At 37.3% G+C, this 23,216-nt stretch overlaps 1 protein-coding gene across 7 annotated transcripts in view; it reads right to left on the minus strand.

Moving 5' to 3' along the window:
- LOC100458771 (24-hydroxycholesterol 7-alpha-hydroxylase) overlaps positions 1-23,145 on the minus strand; it is a 139,205-nt gene extending 116,060 nt beyond the window's left edge. For 6 of the 7 annotated variants that reach the window (XM_063724823.1, XM_024249196.3, XM_054557600.2 and 3 more), the window contains exons 1-6: positions 22,610-23,145; positions 12,370-12,505; positions 9,694-9,868; positions 8,029-8,178; positions 6,523-6,616; positions 1,116-1,223 (exon numbers count right to left, since the gene is read on the minus strand). In XM_063724823.1, the coding sequence (XP_063580893.1) occupies positions 1,116-1,223; positions 6,523-6,616; positions 8,029-8,178; positions 9,694-9,868; positions 12,370-12,505; positions 22,610-22,786 (840 nt within the window). In that variant the 5' untranslated portion in view covers positions 22,787-23,145. Of the gene's footprint in view, positions 1-1,115; positions 1,224-6,522; positions 6,617-8,028; positions 8,179-9,693; positions 9,869-12,369; positions 12,506-16,188; positions 16,253-22,609 lie in introns of all 7 variants that reach the window. The other variant, XM_063724825.1, reaches the window with a different exon arrangement.
- Positions 23,146-23,216: the final 71 nt, after the last annotated feature.

Below are 23,216 nucleotides of genomic sequence, written 5' to 3' on the forward strand. Positions count from 1 at the left end.
GTAGCATCTTAGGCTAATGTGAGAACCTCCTGGCCCAGGAAACTGTTTGCTCTGAATATGACGTGACAGACAAATCTCATGGCTCTAATCTAATTCAAGACAGATTTTAAAAGAAACAGCTTTTTAGCCGGGTCCAGTAGCTCACGCATGTAATCCCAGCTGCTCAGGAGGCTGAGGCAGGGGAATCGCTTGAACCCCGGAGGCAGAGGTTGCAGTGAGCCGAGATCACGCCATTGCACTCCGGCCTGGGTGACAGAATGAGATGCCATCTCAAAAACAAACAAACAAACAAAAAACAGTTTTTTAAGTCTTGCCTCTCTTTAGAAGTGTTGAAAGTTCCAATTTCACCAGCACCATTCATGCGGAAGCTTGTAGGACCATAATGCTAAGCAATGCAAACAGGAATGGCACACAGAAGGAGAATGGGTACAAATGGAGAGAAAGAGCTAATATTCATTGATACCAGCTAGGCTTATCTTATTAAATCCTCATAACAACTTTTGTAGAGAAATGAGAATTACCATTTATTGAGCACCCAAGTTCTAAGACCACACTGGGAGGTTCACATACATTATCCCTTTTTTTTTAAACCCTTATTAGGTAAAATAGTACATTATCTCTTATTAGGAAATGGAGGCACAGAAAATTTAAATTACCACTGTGACAGTCTACAACTATGAATTGGGATGTCTGGATCCAAGCCCAAGTTACCTGAAACTATCCATTTACTTATTCTTTCCAATAAAAGTATGTGGCCAATCCCTATTCATCTTTTCAATACCAATACTGAGCACTTTGGCAGACATACAAAAAGTGCTCCATAAACAGATGTTGTCTACAACCGGCCCCAAAGGGTAAGCTTTTCCCTCATCCTGTTACACACTGCCTTTCAGAGGACAGAATTTGCTTGAGATCTGTTTTGTCTCCTTTGTAACCTAATCAAATTTCATTAGGCATTCAGTTTTGGTTTTTATCTCACAATCAAATCCACTGTAGTTTTTTTCTTTTCCATAATGAGTGACGAGTGGAAAAAAGAATGGAAGAAAGAAATGAAGGAAAAAAAGATGAAAGGACAGTGGAGAGCAATGTAACTCATACTTTACTAATATACTTACAGGAACGGCATTAGACAGAGAAGCCCAAAGCAGTAAGAGCCCATAATTGGGTGAGTTTTCCTTACTTGTTTCCGTCTCTACAATATCCAGTGTAGCTTGCAATAACGTCTGTTTAAAAGAAATAAACATTGCCAAACCATGGCTATGTGACAAATATTGATGTTAATAAACAAGAGATCATGCATTTTTCTTTAATATGAAAGATATCATTTCTGCCATTCCTAGGTTTTGCAGTTTGAGGCATGTGAAGGGATTTATGTCCTTACTGTAGTATAGTAATTAGGAGTAGGGATTCTGGAGCTTGACCACCTCACTGCATTTGTTCAAATCCTGGCTCAGCTATTTAAGAGCTGGATGACCTTGAACAAGCTACTTTAATCTCTCTGTGCCTCTGTGTCCTCATCCATAAAATGTTCATAATATGGTACCTACCTCATAGGATTGTTGTGAGAATTAAATGAGTTAGTACCTAAAACGTGCTTAAAATAAAACCTTTCAGAGGGTAAAATGCACTTTGGATCTCTACTTTACCAAACTGAATTGGCAAATTGTGTGTTATTATCTCTGCCCTTCACACTGCCCTGGAATCCCTGTCTTATAAACCTCTGCTCTTAGGAAAATGCAAGCAATAGAGAAACACACATCTCTGGCGCATTCAGGAGAAAACTACACCCCCATCCACCATACAGATTCTCAGCCCATTCACCATGGGAGGCAGAACTGCCAAGCCAGGATATTATAAATACCACAATACTCTAAAACCATGCAGAGAACTGACATTTGACTTGAACAGTGACAGCTCAGGGCAGGGCCCCATCCAAGGCTACCTACTATGGTTGCTCCCAAGTCACCAAACAAATCCCACTAAAGTATTTTCTTCATAGGGCAGTTTCCCCAGATTTGTCTTTGCCAGTGATGGCTCCCCATCATGGGAAAAAATTCAGACACTGTAACATTTTCATTAAGTTACTCATCTACTTTTAATCTTAAATAACTTATGTCTAGGTGATAGAAATAATGGGAGCTAATATCAACTCACTGTTTGCTAAGGGCAAGTACTGTTTTAAGTGTATTGCAAGTATTTAGCCCATTTCAGTCCTCACTATAACTCCAAGATGCAGATGCTACTATCTTTTTTTTTTATTTTTAAGAAAAGATGTTTACTTGAGAATAGAGCATGGCAACGGGAATATGCATGCAATAGTAAACTATGTGCGTATTCAGAGAGTTAAAGGAAGACAACGATTTTTAAAGGAAAAAATGAGAAGGATTACATAATTGTTGTGCAATCATTATCCTTGTCTACAAAGATCAATAACAATATTGGACAGGCCAGTTGCTAGACAGGTGTTCCTGTAGAAGTATTATTGTGTAGGCTGTGATGGCCTTTGTGCAGGTTTGTCGTTTTTGTAGAGTTTTCTTCTCTTTCTTTTTTAATCACACATTCAAGCATGAGAACTCTCTTCATGACCTTCCCTGGCTCTATTTGTCAGGGTTTTTTTTTTTTTCTTAGGTTCAGAGGTACAGTTCAGGTTTGTTCTATAGGTAACATTGTGTCACAGGAGCTTGTTATAGATTATTTCATCACCCAGGTACTAAGCCTAATATACAATAATTGTTTTTATCTGTTCCTCTCCCCTCTCCCAATCTCTACCCTCAAATAGGGTCCAGTGTCTGTGGTTCCCCACAGATACTATTATCTTCACCATTATGCATATGAGGAAACTGAAACACAATAAAGTTAAGAAATTTTGCCAGGGACATATAGCTTGAAGGTTGTTGAGTTAGGATCCCAACCCTGTGAGTCTAGCCCTGACTCCAGAGCCCACACTCTAAGCCACTATGCTATACTGGCCCCCTTAGAGACACAAATCACAACTCTCTTGTAATAGGGATTTGGAGAACTGCATTGTACCAGAGCATAGTAGCGTTGCTTCAGATACTATGACACAGAAAAAAAAAACTATTCAATCACTAGCATATAAAATACATTATAAAATAGAGACTGATGCTATTATTTACTAAAGCATGTAATTTTTCAAGGGATTAACTACTCTAATCCCTAGCTTTCTGGGTTTAACATCCTCAGTTTTCCTGGTATTAAAGTTGTGAAAATAAATAAGAAATTACTTGAGAAATGTGTAACACTATGCTTGCCACAAGGTAAGTACCCCAAAAATGTTAGCTAATGTCTTATTATTGTTTTTGTAATAATGGATTAGCAGAATTAAAAATAGTTTAGATATGAATTTCATTTACTGCTTGTCTCTGTCATACTTATAATGTAAGTTGTCACAGGACAAAGTTTATACCTCATGAAAATCCTATAGATATATTTCATTATTTTGATATTCTGTGACACAGTCATAATTTTAAATGAAAAACACTAGTTTAAGATATATCTAAAATAACATGGAAGAAATCACATTTTACATTAATGATGGAATAAAATGTGTATGTATTTTTTAAAAATGAAACTCAACTTCTACCCAGTCTTCTGCTTCACTAGGCCACTGAAATCTATTTATGCAGTTGAAGACAGCAAAATCTCTTAAATTTCTTCTTAGCTCACACTTTTTTTTTTAATATTAGTATAAAAACATAAGCTCGGCCAGGCACGGTGGCTCATGCCTGTGATCCCAGCAGTTTGGGAGGCCGAGGCAGGTGGGTCACCTGAGGTCAGGAGTTTGATACCAGCCTGACCAATATGGTGAAACCTCATCTCTACTAAAAATATAAAAATTAGCCAGGTGTGGTGGCATGTGCCTGTAGGCCCAGCTACTCGGGAGGCTGAGGCAGGAGAATTGCTTGAACCAGGGAGGCAGAGGTTGCAGTGAGCCGAGATCACACCACTGCACTCCAGCCTGGGTGACAGAGCAAGACTCCGTCTCAAAAAAAAAAAAAAAAATGCCATACAAAACACACAAACACACAAGCTCAGTGTGAACACTGCTAGAGGAAAACAGAGATGCAATACGTAAAAAAATAAAGTTAAACTGCTCATGGATGTTCAAGTTGAATTCTCTCCTAAAGTTTTAAACACTGGATTAGCTTCAGCAGAATTCAAACTTTGTTTTTATTCAAATAATGATATGGTTTGACTATGAAGCCACAGAAATCTCATCTTGAATTCCCACATGTTGTGGTAGGGATCCAGTGGGAGGTAACTGAATCATGGGACCAGGTCTTTCTAGTGCTGTTCTCGTGATGGTGAATGAGTCCCATGAGATCTGATGGTTTTACAAAGGGAAGTTTCCCCACACAAGCTCTCTCTCCTTTTGCCTGCCACCATCCATGTAAGATGTGACTTGCTCCTCCTTGCCTTCCACCATGATTGTGAGGCCTCCCCAGCCATGTGGAACCATTAAACCTCTTTCTTTTGTAAATTGCCCAGTCTTGGGTATGTCTTTTTCACCAACATGAAAACAGACTAATACAAACAGGGAGTTAAGAGTACCTATGATTAAAAATATCTCATTTCTTCAGAGTGAGAAAAATAAATGCTATTCTAGAGGTATTGTTGGTAGGGAGTTTTACTTTTTTTTTTTTTTTTTTTTTTGAGACGGAGTTTCACTCTGTCGCCCAGGCTGGAGTGCAGTGGCACAATCTCGGCTCACATAACCTCCGCCTCCTGGGTTCAAGCAATTCTCCTGCCTCAGCCTCCTGAGTAGCTGGGATTACAGGCACGCACAACCATGCCAGGCTAATTTTTGTATTTTTAGTAGAGATGAGGTTTCACCATGTTGGCCAGGCTGGTCTCGAACTTCTGACCTTAGGTGATCCACCCGCCTTGGCCTCCCAAAGTGCTGGGATTACAGGCGTGAGCCACAGCACTCAGCCTTGGTAGGGAATTTTAACTGGTAATTTAAAAACTCTGTTTGCTAGGCCCATAGATTACAGATCTATCTGGGTACATCTTTTATATACATGTGCTTTTGCCCCTAAGTCCTGGAAAATAATGCAAAGAACATATGTGTTTGTCTGGGTTGTTTATACAACAAAAATATTAGCTGAAACAGTTTGTCAATGAAGGGCCTTCCATTATGGCTTCCTATTCCCTTTACTCAGGAAGGAGATACCTAAACAGTCACATAGTCCTTTTTCCTAAGGCCATCTTCCTTTCTAGTTTAAGCAAAGCTGTTTATGATAATATTTGCTATTTAACTAAAAACAAACAAAAACTTTTGATGCCATCTTTAAATATAAAAATATTTGAAGAGTTTTTTTAAATGATGATAACAATGATAAGCTCCTATCCAGTCCTCTGTTCTCAATGCTTTGCAAAAATTAAATCATTTAATTCCCACAACTTTATGAGGTGAGGAAACTGAGGCCAAGAGACTAGGTACTGTGCCCAAAGTTACACAACCAGTGACTGGATTTGAGCCTAGACAGTCCGGACCAAATGAAACCCAATCTCTGTGGGCAGACCCTGGCCTCAGACAGTTTTCAAAAGCTCCCAGAGGTGATTCTAATGAGAGGCAGAGGTGAGAACCACTCATTAGCAAGCATCTGAACCAAAGGTAAGGCTTGTTAAAGAAATTGTCTACCTCAGAGGTGTTTGTTTGCTTGTTTGTTTGTTTTTGAGACAGGATTTCGCTCTGTCACCCAGGCTGGAGTGCAACGGCACAATCAGGGTTTGCTGCAGCCTTGACTGCCCGGGTTCAAGTGTGATCCTCCCACCTCAGCCTCCTGAGTAGCTGGTACCACAGGTGTGTGCAACCATGCCTGGCTAATTTTTTTTTTTTTTATCATTATTTGTAGAGACCAGGTCTTGCTATGTTGCCCAGGTTGGTCTCGAACTCCTGGGCTTAAGCAATTCTCCTGCCTCGGCCCCCCAAAGTGCTGGGATTACAGGCATGAGCCACCATGCCTGGCCTACTGCAGTTTCTGATTGAGTGATTCCCAGGTGATGCTGGTGCTGTCAGTTTATGGGCCACATTTGAAGAACCACAGATCTGGAACAACACTTAGGGCACAGGTTCCTAGTGCCTGGCTTTTTAAATTATACTATTCTGCCTCCTTGCATCTGAAGAAACAACTAACGGTAGTGGCATCAACAACAAAGCCTATTTTGTAGAGCTTTGTTTTTCCTAATTTGCCATTACTTTCACCTGTTGCTATTGACGCAGCCAACTGTATGATAACATAAAAATCAATACAGAACATCGGAATTGTATTTTTTTGCTCGTTGTCTCTGGTTTTTTCTTATGTGGAATAGGATACCTCTTCTACATAGGTTGTTGTGATGATGTAACAGTGAAATAATGTATCTCAACATGTCCAGTACAGTGGTTGACACAAAAATGGTATCTAATCAATCTCATGTGTTTTAGCAAAATATATTTTAACAACCATAATTTATTACTATCTTTACATTAGCAAAAGAAAGGTAAGAAATACTTACCATGGAATTATCTTTTGCAGATTTACATGCTTTTATATCTGGAATGTTTTTCTCAAACAGTTCCAGGAACCACTTTTTGGATTTTGACCAGTTTCTACATGAGAAAAAATATATATAGAAATTAATTGGAAAGCACTTTAGGAATAACAGGTCACAGCATGAAAAAGGGATGTCTGTGGAATTAAAATTATTTCTCCAAATTTATTCTTCATTTTCAGGTATAATTTCATGAAAGGTCTACCTTCGGAATGATTAGTCCACAAAGACAGTTGGGGAGGCAGAGCAACTACATTTTAGTGTCTTTTGTAAAAAAACTTTGGAGTCCTACTGGATTGGCACTGAATAAGAAGGCAGAACCCACACTTGCTTGGTCTGCCTTTACTGTGGCTGCTGTAAGTTGCAGGAGGATGAAAACCCAATGCACAGAACCAATCGCTGACTTAAGCTGGGAAAAACAAACTGGCTCTCATCTTCTAAATCTTGTCTGAACAGTCACCATTGTAGATGAATGGTCTACGTAGGCTATGGTCTGAATGTCTGTGTCTCTCCCAAATCTTTATATGTTGAAATCCTAACCCCCAAGGTGATGTCATTAGGAGGTGGGGGTCTTTGGATGGTAGCTAGGTCATGAGGCTACAGCCCTCATGAGAAGGAGTACTAACCTTATGAACAGGGTCTGAGGGAGTCTGTCTGCCCCTTTTACCACATGAGAATGCAGTGAAAAATTGGGAGTCTGCAACCAGAAGGAGCCCTCACCAGAACGTGACCATGCTGGCCCCCTCATCTCAGACCCCAGCCTCCAGGGCAATGAGAAATAGCCCTCACCAGAACGTGACCATGCTGGCCCCCTCATCTCAGACCCCAGCCTCCAGGGCAATGAGAAATAGCCCTCACCAGAACGTGACCATGCTGGCCCCCTCATCTCAGGCCTCCAGCTTCCAGGGCGATGAGAAATAAATTTCTGTTGTTTATAAGCCTCCCAGTCTATGATACTTTGTTATAGCAACCCATATGGAGAAAGACATAGAGCCACTGCCAAGAAATTTCAAAATCATGCAGTTACTTTGCATGTGCCTCATTTTACAAACATTTGTCTGAACCAACTGTGAGAAATGCATTTAACCACGCCCATGTTTGCCTCAGAGAGAATGAGGAGCACAGTGTCTGATTCTGAGACTGCTCAGGTTGATGATTTAGCAGGAATCTTAACTGTAGCAACGAGTGCAATAATAAAAAGCTGTACATGGGATAAAAGGCCTCAAAATAAATTCTTAATCCCATCGATCTCTTTCTCTCTTTTGTTTTTGTTCATCACAATAAGAAAAGCACCTCTCTTCCTTGGTCCTCCTTCAATTCACATACAGACGCCAAAAACAAACAGGTCATAAGAAATGGCTTCTCTCCCACTTAAACTGCTGTTACATCTACTTAGAACAGAAAAATGAGAGGTGTTGAATTGCTGAGAGAAGCTTGGTCAATGAATTAATTATAGGAAACAACTGTTACCTTAGAAGACACTCTGGCAACTGGGACCCATACTCAAAATCTTCATCATAAGCTTGAAAATACTGATGGAACTCCTTGATTTTCTTCTTGTTTGTGGGAAACAAACTTTTATTAAAGAGCATATTCACTGTGACCGGATAAAGGAGATGTCTACAAAGACAGAAACACACAGAAAGTCAGACCCGAAGACCAAAGAAGAAAGGCAAAGGATACAAAGCAGGGCATTATTTCATAGCGATATATGGGGAGCCGATAATAGGTGACAGATTCTTTTGGGAAAAAGTCACTCTTAAGAAGTTTTGATATTTGCTTACTGTGGTCAAGATAATACTGGGGGAACTGAAACTGTAGTTTGATTTATCTGAAGATATTTAAATGCTTTTTAAACAAGCATATTAAACTCTGACAAATACGAGATAATAAACTGATCTAATACAATTCAACAATAATTTATTTAGCAAATAATAGTAGCTAAGATATAGTCCATGCCTTTAGACAGCAACAACAACAACAACAACAACAACAACAACAAAAACAAAGAATCAGGGCAATATTAGTCACCAAATTTCCTAATTTCTCACAGGATCCCATAAATTCAAACCATTGCCCATTGAAATATAGTACATATCATCAATAAGTTTTACCATTAAGAGAATAAAGTGATTACTGTAGCATACTTAAGATAAAGAATATAAAATATTGTTAATATGCCTTAAAACACTTAATACTGTTTATTTAATTTTTATTTACCATCCCTTCATAATCTCCTCCACCCAAAGTTTCAAAAATATCCAAGAATATTTTGTTCATTTCAATATCTTCATTTTGTTATAGATATTGGGTATGCTTCAGCACATTTTCTAATTTGGTTGTTTGTTTTTGTGTCCCCTCTCCACCCCCTACTACTGGACCTCTAACAAAATGTTCACTGTCATTCTGACTCTGAACTGCTCAATCTTGCCTTGGGCATTCCAGGATTCCTGCTGAGATGGCAAAGTGACTCAGGTAACTTCAACTTACGAAATCTCTTTATGCATGTGGGAAATTTTTTTCATGGCTCCCATGCCCAGAATTTAACTTTTCCAGAAAGCTTCAGAATGGGGCTGACTCCATCTGCTGCTCTTCCCTGTCTCTTGGGATCTCCCTTAATAGAGGACCCTGGGGCTCAGTCCTGAGGCCCACACTGACTTTGCCTGAGCCACTTGTTAAGTAACACAAACATCTTCTGGACCTTTTTCACCACTTTATGATTCCATTCTCTCCCCTATCCTCTCAACGTCCTCTCATTCTAATAATCGCAAATTGCATTGAATGTTTTATGAAAATTCTAAAGGAAGTATGAAAATTATAAGAAGAAAATCCATGTAGTTTATACACAAATGTATGTAATGACTAAGGAGAAATTACTGCAAATGTATTACAATGACTGTATTGGCTTGTTTGCTCACCATAAAATAGAAATGCTAAATTGAATTAGAATTTAAAAGATTGGTGACAGAGCGAGACTCCATCTCAAAAAAAATAATTTAAAAGATTATCTCTTAATAGCCTAGTTAGGTAGATTTCATTAATCAACCTGACAATGTTTGAAGTCCAATGTATAGGTTTCAATTTTTTTATTTGAAACAAAAAGCAAGATTAAATCATACTAATGCATCTATTTACCTTACTAAGTTGTTCAGGTCCATTGTCCCATGAGTGCCTAAGTTCTCCAGTTGTTCATGTAATTCTTCAGTCAGTTGCCCAGTAAATTGATGGAGATTGACAGTCCCCATTTTCCCTTTCAACATAATATAGAGTTTTTCATGCAGTGCTAAAAAGACATTCTTTGGAATTGATGCTATGAACAAAGAAAACTATTTTCAAAATAAGCAACAACTCCTTGAAACACACAGTCAATATACATCTACTATTATTTGGTCAGCAGGAACTACAGCCAAAGTCCTCCCAGCACATAAGGTCACCTCCCATAAATAAAAGTAGATAAAGATTCAACCTATTCTCGGCCGAGTGTGGTGGCTCATAACTGTAATCCCAGCACTTTGGGAGGCCAAGGCAGGTGGATCACTTGAGGTCAGGAGTTCCAGACCAGCCTGACCAACATGGTGAAACCCCGTCTCTACTAAAAATAGGAAAATTAGCTGGCGGTGGTGGGCACCTGTAATCCCAGCTACTGGGGAGGCTGAGGCAGAAGAATCGCTTGAACCCAGGAGGTGGAGTTGCAGTGAGCCAATATCACACCACTGCACTCCAGCCTGGGCGACGGAGAGAGACTTTATCTCAAAACAAACAAACAAAAAAGATTCAATGTATTCTGTGAGATAATGGAAATCTATTCACTTTAAGGGATAATCTATAAATGGGTGATTAAGAGAGCTGGTATTTTCAGCCCTTCTCCCTCCAAATCTACAGTCCAGATACATTAAAAACACGTATTTTACATATCCCAGCATTTCAGAGGCTGTTCTGTCTGCTCAGAATGTTCTCTCCTTTATTATACCCATATTTACTCCCACCCAATCCCACACAGTTATACCTATGAGCCTCAAACTTCTCCTGCAAATTTCTATTTGTCCTTCAAGTGTCTTCTTGAACACTACTTCCACCAGAAGGCCTTTCCTAACCCCATGAATAGCTTTGAGCCCACTATTTTCTTTATGTTAGTATTCATGCTCCTTCTACAACACACATTCCTAATTAGAAATTGTGGTTTATTTTTTACTCATTTCTTTATATTTTTATTTTATCTTGTTTTATTGACCTTGAAGTAACTTTTTCTGTTTTAAAAAAATTTTGAATTTTATTTTAGATTCAAAGGTTACATGTGCAGGTTTGTTATAGGAGTATATTGTGTTATGCTGAGGTTTGGGGCATGATTAATCCCATCATTCAGGTAATGAGCACAGTACTCAATAGTTAGTTTTTCAACCTTTACCCCCCCGCCGCCCACCCCGCTCCCTCTAGTAGTCCCCTGTGTCCATTGTTGTCATTTTATTGAAGTAACTTTTTCAAAGAATAAGTTTTAATTTTGTATTTCATCGTCCTATTACGTGTAAGACACATTTTGTGTAAGTTAATGAAATCTAAAAACACTTTTAGATTTCCTGAGCATACATCTTCTCTATGTTACCATACCAGTATAGTATGTATACTATGCTACTATACATACACTATACTGGTATGTATAGTATGCTACTATACATCTTGTCTATGTATAGTAGCATACATCTACTATATGGGAGGGATGGGAAGCTGACTCAAGAATAAATATTAATATATTTCATCTGTTCAATGAAATATTTAAACATGAAAGTCCCCAGAGGAGGCTCAGGTGAAAAAAACTCAATCATTTCCATACACCTCTGATAGGTAACTCAGTAAATTTTTCTGAAGGGATATGTGACTCTACAGATCAAAGGCCTTCAAAATATTTGTATTATTTGATCTAAAATTCCATAGTCCAAGTATCAAGAAGCACTAAATAATCAAAGAATTTCACCAACAGGTTGTGATGATCACGCATACAAGAAGAAAAAAAATATATAATTCTATTGATTACTGCTGGCTTTTAAAACAAACTTTCTTGTCTTAATAGCAAGAAATGCACAAAAGTTTACATGAAAAGGAACCAAAGAAGAAAAAAGGGAAACAGAGAGAAAGAAGCCACAGAGAATAGAAGCAAGCAAAAACATTGTGAAAGCACAAAAAAGAACCAGACACAAATTGAACCAGCTCTGCGTTGCAGGGAGGACACATGGCCCCAGTACACACAATTGCAGCCTAGGAAGAAATGAAGGCAGACAGCCATACTGGAAGCATGCTGACTATACAATCTGGTAGTCTCTAAAGATGGAGGATTTGTGAAAGGGCAAGTCAAGCTCCCACTTACAATAACAGCCCTATAAAATTTTCAGGAAATGCCACTGTAAAGGATTTACTAAGCCATGGAATTCTAGTTTCAGGGACTGAGTAACATGTAACCAGTCCAAGAGCTGTACCCTGTAGAACATTGTATACACAGCAGTGGAACAGAGTTAGTGACATCTTGGAAGCTGTAACATGATACAGATTCCAAATATTCTCTAAAGAAAACATCAATGAGGTAACCTTATCACTTTCACGTGTCTAATTAAAATCTAAATGCATTAGGTTGCCATTCATTTGCATTTCAATGGCCAAACTATTCTACCTATAACTCTTTCCTCTTCTACCCATACCTCAAGAATAAAATAATGGACCCTCATCATTCTTGATAGAGGAATGAGGATGTAATTTTTACCTAAAACTACTCCTGGATTCCAATGTTGGATTTCGAATGGACTATCTGAAAATATTCTTTACCTGTACAATAAACGATATTTTGCACTGCTAGTTCAAAGTCTACTTTTTTGGATTTTAGAAACACATTAATTCCTTCTTCTTCAGTAACAAAGGTCATTCGGTTTCCCATAGCAAAGACTGTAAATATCGGTCCATACTGAAATAAAACAAACACAGATTATATTAGTAAGCATTCCTAAGCCATGTTTAAGAACATTCTCCTCAAGAATCCCAATGCTGAAGTTATAGTCAAAAGAAAAATTATTATGATTATATTTGGTAATTAGTTATAAATTTTGATTGTTTCAGCCAGATCTGAGTTATATACATTTTAATTTGTTCTGTCCTAGTAATGTTCCCTTTGATCATTTTATGGCCTATTTGTAGCTTCCTTTCTTGTAGTATGAAATAAGTAGAAAATAATAATTATAAATAATTAGAAATTATATCAACATTGTGACATTTAAACATTGTTTTCAAGATATTAGTAGACTTATAAGCGACCTATAGCTGAATATTGTTCAACAAAAAGGTTCAAAATTGCCAACTGGTTTATGGGAAATCCATGGTTATTCAACAATGTCTTGCAATCCTATACACTTTTCTAATCTGTTCACTTTCCTAGTTTTCAAAATGACTATTTCACCTGTACAACCTGCCCAACCTCTCCACTCTGACATAGTGTCCCTGCCTTGTAACTCACTGGAAAAATGGAGCAATCAAGTAGCAGTCTCAGTTTCTCGCTACTAAATCCTGCAAGGTATATACATTTGCACCCATTCTCCATGTGTTCCCTCTTCTTAACACAGATGGAGGTTCCTGCCCTTGTGAAATGTCAACACTTCTCCATTTGTGTTATGGATCCTACACTCTTGCCTTCTCTCTTCTACATTTATGACTCTCTCTCCTACATCATTAATTTTCCCCTCTTTATCAGATCACTCTTAGCAACCTGTGAGCATACTGTAGCACAGGGTTTGATAGCAGGGGTCTATGACCTTGTTGGGAAAAAAAAAGTCATCATTTTTATTGGTGTCTAAGTATAATTTAGCAGTTTCTTCAATTATGAATGTGGGCAACAAACCACAATCTTCTCCATGACTCTATCATCAAAAGAAATCACCATACTTTCATATTCCATTATAGCATTATACATATCTCAAGGCATAATTTATGCTCATCACTACTTCAGTATTAGTCATTTCTATACCTCCCAAGAGATGGCACATGACTACTTCTGCAACACAGTGTTGGGTGCTACTGGGCAACTTGCAGGTCCAAAAATCATTAAGCCAACAGAAAATGAAGTCCCATTTTTGTACATTAGTGATCCAGACACCTACACTGCTTTCTAACATTCCTATCTGTAACTGTTTGTTAACCAGTACTTAGAATATGACTCATTTTCATTGTTAAAGTTTTGTTCAAATGAGAATTCTTAACTTCCCATTAGTAGGTAGCTTTTTGTAACATCTATAAGCACCTGGCCACAAGTATAGACTAACCACATTCAAATACATTGAATCAGCAGTTGAGATAATTGTTGATGTGAGGCATTTAAAGTAACTGCAATATAACTGCAGAGTGAAAGATGGTCATGCACAGTGTTAGAAATTATGTAACAGGGTTTTGTTGTTGTGTTTGTTTTACTTGCTTTCCTTTTGTTCTTTTTTTGTATGCAATGTCAGCAGCCTCAGTGTTACGAAGTAAAGGCAGGTGCACACGGTATGTTGTAGAAGTGGTGCTTGTATATTTTTTTAATTAAACTTTTTATTTAGAGATAATTGTAGATTATCATGCAGTTGTAAGAAATGTTACAGAAAGAGCCTACGTATCCATTACTCTGTTTTCCCAGTATTAACATCTTGCAAAACTATAGTACAGTATCACAAGCAAGTTATTGACATTGATACAGTCAAGGTACAGAATGTTTCCATCACCACAAAGATCTTAAATGATGCCCTTTCATAGCCACCCCCCACTGTTTCTCTCATTCCTACCTTCTCATTAATCCTTGGCAACCACTAATCTGTTCTCCACTTCTATAACTTTGAATTTCATTATGTCATATAAACAGAAGCATTTAGTATACAATTTTGGGGGGACTGGCTTTTCATTCAGTGTAATTCTCTGAATGTTCATCCAAATTGTGTGTATCAATCATTCATTCCTTTATATTTCTGAGTAGTATTCCACTGTATGAATGCACGACAGTTTATTTAAACATTATGAAGGCTGGGCTAGACATGCCTATAATCCCACTGCTTTGGGGGTCTGAGGCAGGAGTATCACTTGAGCCCAGGAGTTTTTGAGGTTGCAGTGAGCTATGATTTGCACCACTGCACTCTGGCCAGGGCAACACAGCAAGACTGTCTCTAAAAATAAAAACAATAAAAATAAATAAGGTTGAAAGACAGTGAGATTCTTTTCAGTTTAGGGCTATCACAAATAGTGCTTCCATAAACATCTGTATCTGGGTTTTTATGTAAACATTAAGTTTCTCTGTGATAAATTCCTAGAAGTGCAATTGCCAGGTCATACGGTTGCTGCATGTTTAGATGTTTAAGAAACTGGGAAAGTGTTTTCTGGAGTGGCTGTACCATTTGGTATTTCCACCATATGTATAAGTAATCCAGTTTCTCTGTATCCTCACCAATATTTGGTGTTGTTGCTATTTTTATCTTTGCCATTCTGATAGATGTGTAGTAGTATCTCATGATTTTAATTTGCATATCTCTAATGACTATTGATGTTGAACATCTTTTCGTGTGCTAATTTGCCATCTGAATATTCTCTTCATTGATACATCTTGTTTATGTCATCTGCCCATTTTCGAACTGGATTTTGTATTATACTGTTGAGTGTTGAGAGTTCTTTATATATTCTAGATACCAGTCCTTTGTTGGACATGTGGTTTGCAAATATTTTATCCCAGTGTGTAGCTTTTCTTTAAATCTTTTTAATGAGCTCTTTTACAGAGCAGATGCTTTTAATTTTGATGAGGTTCTATTTATCAGTTTTTCCTTTTATGAACTGTCTTTTTGGTGTCAAGTCTAAGAGCTATTTTCTATCCCAAATTAGGAAGATATTCTTCTATATTTCTTTCTACAGGTTTTATATCTTTATGTTTTACATTTAAGTCTGTTATCTATTTTGAGTTAATTTTATATCAGATACAGGAATTAGGTAGAAATTCATGTTTTGTGTGTGTTGGGGGTGGTTCTTTGTTGTTGTTTTGTTTGTTTTGGCTTATGCTATCAAATTGCTCCATCACCATTTGTTTAAAAAGGCCATCTTTATTTCATTGTTTTTGCACCTTTGCCAAAAATCAGTTGGCATATTTGTGTGGATCTATCTCTAGATACTCTATTTTGTTCCACTGATCTTTGTGTCTATCCTTCTGCCAGTACTAAATCATCTTGATTAATAATAGGCCTTGAAATTGAGTGGAATGATTCCTCTCATTCTATTCTACTTTTTCAAAATTTTTTTACGTATTTTAGTTTGTCTTTCCATATAAATTTTAGAATAACCTTGTCTATATCTACAACAAATCTTGCTGGGAACAGTATTTGCATCAAACCTGGATATCAGTTTGGAGGAAACTGACATTTTTAATATGTTGACTTTTCCAATCAGGAACACAGTATGTCTCTCCCTTAAGACCTTTGATTTTTTTCATCAATGTTTTGTGGATTTTAGCATACAAGTTCTAAACATTTTGTTACATTTATAACTAAATATTTCTTGAGTTATTATAAATGGTAATGTATTTTTAATTATGGTTTCCACATGTTCATTGTTAGTATGTAACCAAACAATTGATATTTTTATGTATACCTTGTATTTATTCCAGAGGTTGTTGTAGACTCCTTGGGATTTTCTACATCGACAATCATGTAATCTGCAAATTAAGACAGTTTTATTTCTTATTTTCAAATCTATATGTATTTTCTTGTCTTTTCTTACTTTATTGCACAGGCTAAAATTTCCAGCAGTATGCTGAACAACCGTTGTGACAACAGAGATCTTTGCTTTGTTCCCAATCACATGGGGAAGTATTTAGTCTTTCATCATTTAAGTGTCCTGTTAACTATAGGATTTTTGTAGATGTCCTTTATCAAGTTAGGAAATTTCCCTCTATCATGAATCCTGATATCATGAATGGATATCAGGAATGGATATCGAATTTTGTCAAATGCTTTTTCTGTGTCAATTATGTGCTTTTTCTTCTTTAGCTTGTTAATACAGCGGCCTGTGTGGATTGACAGACTTCACTTGGTAATTCTTTTCATATACTGATAAATTTTATTTGCTGATATTTTGTTATTTCTGCATCTATTAATAGATGCAGAAATAACAAAGTAATATTTGTCTGTAGTAATATTTGTCATAAGTAATATTTGTCTGTAGTTTTTTTCTGTACTATCTGTGGTTTGATATCAAGGTAATACCAGCTTCATAAAATAGACTGGGAAATGTTCGTTTGTCTTCTACTTTCTGGAAGAAATGGAACTCATAGTTAATTCTTTTTTAAACATTTGGTATAGTTTTCCAATGACACAATCTGGGCATAGAGAATTCTTTCTGGGAGGTTATCAAAATACAAACTCAATTTCCTTAATAGTGTAGGGCTATTAAAATTATGTACTGTATATTGGATAGTTTTGCTAGAATATGTTTTTCTAGGAATTGATCCATTTTATGTAACTTGTTAAATTTATGTTTGTAGAGTTACTCATAGTATTTTCTTATCATCCCTTTTAATGTCTGCAGTGATATTCCCTGTTTCATTCAAACATTGGTCATTGATGTTTTCTCTATCAGTCTTGCATGAAGTCTGGCAGTGTTAAAAAGACCAGTTCTTTCTTTCATTGATTTTCCTTATTTTTTTTTTTTTTAATTTTCAACTTCATTGATTTCTGTTCTTTACTATTTCCTTCCTTCTGCTTTATTTGGGCTTATTTTACTCTGTTTTTAGAAGGAGATGATTCTTGAAAGTTTATCAATTTCAGATTTTTCTTTTCTAATATAAGCACATAGTGATAGAAATTATGATATGTTGTATTTTTATTTTCATTTGGTTCAATCTATCTTTTATTTTTCAAGAGACTGGGTTAAAATATAAAGACTCAGAAAAATTGAAAGGGATAGAAAAATATGTATCATCCAAACACTAACCAAAACAAAGTTGGTGCAGCTTTAATAATGTAAGAGAAAGTAGATTTTAACTCAACATAGATGACTACAGGTAAGACTTCAAATATCGCTTAGAGTGGCTTAAAGGAGGTGCCCTTCCCAAGAGCTGTTTAAGTAGACAAACTGCAGAAGTTGTCTAATTTACCTATTTTAATGTAGGGAACTTTGTCTTTTTGGGGGCTGCTTGACATTTAGATCCTATGCCCACATTTTCAGAATTTCACATTCTACACCTGTTGGTGGGAGGTAAACACCATTTCCCTCATTAGAACCTGAAAAATAATGATGCTTTATTGAGCAAATATTTTTCCAACAATCTACTTAAACTATTTATTGAATATTTTTGCAAAATACCGAACTTCAGCCTAGTACACTCTGGGACACTGTGTTTTCAAATAATGTTTCCAGTGATGATGAGCATTTTTTCATGTGTCTGTTGGTTGCATAAATGTCTTCTTTTGAGAAGTATCTGTTCATATACTTTGCCCACTTTTTGATGGGGTTGTTTTTTTCTTGTAAATTTTTTGAGTTCTTTGTAGATTCTGGATATTAGCCCATTGTCAGATGACTAGATTGCAAAAATTTTTTCCCATTCTGTATCACTGGCCATCAGAGAAATGCAAATCAAAACCACAATGAGATACCATCTCACACCAGTTACAATGGTGATCATTATAAAGTCAGGAAACAACAGGTGCTGGAGAGGATGTGGAGAAATAGGAACACTTTTACACTGTTGGTGGGACTGTAAACTAGTTCAACCATTGTGGAAGACAGTGTGGCGATTCCTCAAGGATCTAGAACTAGAAATACCATTTGACCCAGCCATCCCATTACTGGGTATATACCCAAAGGATTATAAATCATGCTGCTATAAAGACACATGCACACGTATGTTTACTGTGGCACTGTTCACAATAGCAAAGACTTGGAACCAACCCAAATGTCCAACAATGATAGACTGGATTAAGAAAATGTGGCACATATACACCATGGAATACTATGCAGCCATAAAAAAGGATGAGTTCATGTCCTTTGTAGGGACATGGATGAAGCTGGAAACCATCATTCTCAGCAAACTATCGCAAGGACAAAAAACCAAACACCGCATGTTCTCACTCATAGGTGGGAATTGAACAATGAGAACACTTGGACATGGGAAGGGGAACATCACACACCGGGGCCTGTTGTTGGGTGGGGGGAGGGGGGAGTGATAGCATTAGGAGATATACCTAATATAAATGATGAGTTAATGGGTGCAGCACACCAACATGGCACATGTATACATATGTAACAAACCTGCACGTTGTGCACATGTACCCTAGAACTTAAAGTATAATAATAAAAAAAATTTAAAAACATAAATTATAAACCTACTATTATGCAAACAGTATTGGCACAACAAGAAAATGATTAAGATGCAGACAGGGTAGGTCAAAAAGACTAAAAGGATTAATGCAGGTTGTTTGATGTATATTAAAACAGTCGGTAAAAGTTAAAAAAAAAACAAATAATGTTTCCATTGTGTCAATAAACAGATACTTGTAGACAGCTGCAGATCGTCTATACTATTACATGTTTAAAATAACTCTCTTAGAGTGCCAGAAATTTTATCAATGTCTCATGCTTAAAAAATGGTAAATTCTAATAAACAAAAGAGTGATATAACCAGGCAGTTTGAAGCATAAACAAAATCCTCTGTCTCAATTATAAAGTACAAAGTATCAGGTTTGCAATATGGGTTTTTCTGTTGTAATAGAATTTTGTAACTAAAGATTGGGTTCTAGCCATCTCAAGGCTCAACTCGGGTAGTAGTATTCACTATCAAGCTGACATGGTTGGTGGCAGAATTTAGTTTTTCACAGGCTATTGGATTGAAGACCTTTGGTTTTTACTGGGGTTGGCCAGGGCCTCCCTCTATTTTTTGCCTTGTAGGCCTCTCTCTAACAACAGCTCTCATCATCAAAGAGTGCAAACTAGGAAGGCAATTGAGTCTGCTATCAAGATGAAAGCCTAATCACAGAAGTAACATCAGATCACTTGTGCCATATTCTGTTCATTAGAGGTGAGTCACTAGGTTTTGTTGACACTCAAAAGGAGGTGATCACACAAGGGAATCGTTGCAAGATCATTGCAGGTTATCTTAGAAATCTGACTACCACATGTCTATCAATGAGGAAACTTATTAAATAAATGTAGCCATATCCATGCATCTTCAAAGAAAAGAACTAGGAGTTCTATACGGTAGTAATATGTAAATCCCTATTGACAAAGGAACAGTGTGAATAATATGACACATTTTGCTTATAAGGTGGAAAATAAAAATCTATAATTCTATTTGCTTGTATACAGTTAAAGAAACTATGAAACAATATATAAGAAATGAATTACAGTTGCCAAGGTTGGGAGTGAGGAGTGAGAACTGGGTGGAAGGGAAAAAGAGGTTGAAGGGACTTTTCCTGTAGTTTTTATATTTACAATTTTTTGAACCGTATAAATGCATGATCTATTCAAAGATTAAATAAAAATAATGGGAAGATTTTTTTGTGGTCACCGAAGTTGTCTCTTCTCAGTCTTCTAGAGGAGCATGAGAAGCTGAGAGTGTTAGCTAATGATGGAGTTTTAGAAGTTTTTTCTTGAAGGTTCAATACGCCATAAGTAGTGTCTCATGCAGTTGTCATTTAGATGCGATTTCGCATCAAGTCTACTGAGTACCTGTTGCAGCCACTGCGGAAACTCAGAATGGACCCCCGCCCAAGATCTGGTTTGGATGTTAAGACAATGACTACATTTACACACACACACACACACACACACACACACCCATGCACCCCCCGAGAGGGTATGAAGAGGTTTACTTCATACACAATGAGACTTCTCTGGGGAAAGAAGGGCAGTCCTCTCAAGCTGATCTGAAAATGACTTGAGAAAACAGTGAAAAGAGACAGGTCTTAGGGTTTTACTGTGGTTAGGGGGTAGGCTGGTGTGAGCCTTCCTGCATGAAGGTTGGGGTTTGTGTGATTTGAATCTCGCCTGGCACCAAAGGTGGGAGCACCCTGGCTTTTTTTTTTATCATACTGCCCAGATTAAGGGTACAAGAAGAGGCAAGAGTGAACCTTAAAAGCTTTTAGTAGTAAAACATCAAATAATGCAGTCATATTCTTTATTTTTTTTTTAAGAGACAAGGTCTCGCTCTGTTGCCCAGGCTGGAGTGCAGTGGCTCAATCATAGCTTACCGGAATCTGGAACTCCTGAGCTCAAGCAATCCTCCCGCCTCAGCCTCCCAAGGAGCTGGGTCTACAGGCATGTGCCACTGGACCAGATTAAATTTTTTATTTTTCTATTTAGGTTTTGTAGAGATGAGGTCTTGCTATATCTCCAGGGCTGGTCTTAAATTCCTGGCCTCAAGCAATCCTCCCACCCCTGCCTCCCAAAGTGTAGGGATTACAGGTGTGAACCACGGAGTCCAGCAATAACTTGTTTTGTTTAGTCAGGAAAGCAACAGAGACCTCACAAATATTTAGCCTTCTGACACAAGCTTGTAAAAAAACAGTTCCTTAAAAATTATCAAGATCATATGCATAAGGAAGGCTGTGGGAGACAAAGGAGTATTTCTTTAGGAGATATAATTTTTCATCTATCAGACTAGCAAAAATTGCAAAGAATTATGGTATTCAGTGTGGCCCAGTATTTGAGAAGTTAGGCAATTGCATATAGTCGATGGAAAATAAAAATTGCATATTCGTACATCTTTTTCCAAAGGTAACACATTCATATAAACAATTTAAGTGTGCATGTCCTTTGACTCAGCAATTCTACTCCTAGGAATTTATTCTGAGTAAACAATCAGATAACTGCAAAATGTACAACCACACAATCAATACATGCACACACACACGCAAGAATGTTCACTGAAGCATTGGTTGAAAGAAAGAAAAAAGGTTGGCAGCAACCTATAAACCCAACTATTGAGATTCAAGTAAACTATTGTATCCTCCTATGACAAAATATAGCCATAAAAGGAAGATTCAAAGTATTTCATGGTAAAGGAAAGTTATTCACATTATATGTTAAAGTCAAAAGCACATAAAAGAGTATTACACTATTATTCCATTGTTGTTCATTAAATAGTTGTAAATACACAGGAAAAAGACCAAAATAATATAAATACACTAAATTTTTACAGTATATCTGGTGTGATATTCTGGGTTATTTTTATTTTCATCTTAGTTCTCTTTAATTTTCTATATGTTTTTTACTAAATTGGAATTTCTGAGATTTTGAAGGTAAATGATCAGTGGTAAAATAATGCTACTACGTATAAATTCATTCTACAAATTGGGCTAACCAGATAGAAAATGGGTCACCACAGAAAGTATTATAATTCATAAGAATAATGATAATTTCATACAAATTTATTAGACAAATACCATAAAATCTTTGTGACTGGAAATTGAATAAAACTTAAAAGACATTAATAAAGGTCTGTTCCTTAAAGTGCTCAGACATTTAAAAGATACTTTCAAGACAAAAACTTCTACTACAAGGAGGATTACTAGTCTCCTCAGGCCGTAGTGAAAATGGAGTACATCATCATCAAATAACAACGTCAGCTAAAAATACAGAGCCTGTTTATTTTGTACGGACCAAATGTGCAAGCAATTTGTACAACACTTTGGTGTTAACTCCGATTTGGATACGAATTATTCATTTTCACAAACTTAAATTGGATTACACTTTATCTTTCCCAATTACTGCAAACATTTACTTAATACATACACATTTGGAACTTAACTTCGATGAGGTAAAAATACGAAAAGTTAATTTCTACTTCCAAAAATGTAGATGCACGCTGCGATTGTATTTCATTTCTTTCGCAAAATTTTGCACAGGATATTGTTGTTAATTGTTAGTAGAGGAATTCAGAAATGACTAGATCCTTTAGTTGAGGCAAGCAGGTATGTTCCCCGTGTTCTAGCACCGCACTTAAGAGCCAATCAAAGAAAATTTAAAAAAGAAAGCATTGTCTCCTCTGGAGAGCCCGCCTGCCAAGACCACATACCTTGATTCTTGCTTTCTCTATAAATTCTAGAGGGGCTTTCCCAAACTCAAATCCAACTCCAATCCAAGGAATCCAGCCCTTGATGCACGGGGGTCTACGCAAATTCTTCCGCTGAAGGAGTAAGAACAGAGCAAGGCAACCCAGGATTATAATCACTGTTGGGGAAATTAGTTCCATGTTTTTGTCCAGCACCTTCCAGAAGCAGAAAAGTGTGAAACAGTCCTGCCGTCCCTTGCTTCTTTTCTGTGGGCTACGGAACCTGTCGGGACTCCGAACCTTTCTACTGCAACTTTTGCAGCTCTCCTTCGTAACTGTAGCTTCCTTCCTCTGTCCCAATTTTTATGTGATTTTTGCATTGTCGCTCCCTCCCACCTCCACTTCTCTTTGAATCTCAGCCAGCGCGGAAAAAATGCAGGGAGGGGCAGGGCCGGGCTAGCACTGACGGGCTAGAACCAGCCGAGTTGCCATGGAGACCAGGGGCGGAGCCGCAACGGGCCCCGCGGCCGGCCAATCAGAGACGTAGCGGAGCCCGGCGGACTACATTGCCCAGTAATCTCCTGGGCTCAGCTGTGTTTTTCTATTCTGGGGTGTAGAGGGCAGCTGGACC

Source organism: Pongo abelii, chromosome 5 (assembly GCF_028885655.2).
Source record: "Pongo abelii isolate AG06213 chromosome 5, NHGRI_mPonAbe1-v2.0_pri, whole genome shotgun sequence".
Lineage (NCBI taxonomy): Eukaryota > Metazoa > Chordata > Mammalia > Primates > Hominidae > Pongo > Pongo abelii.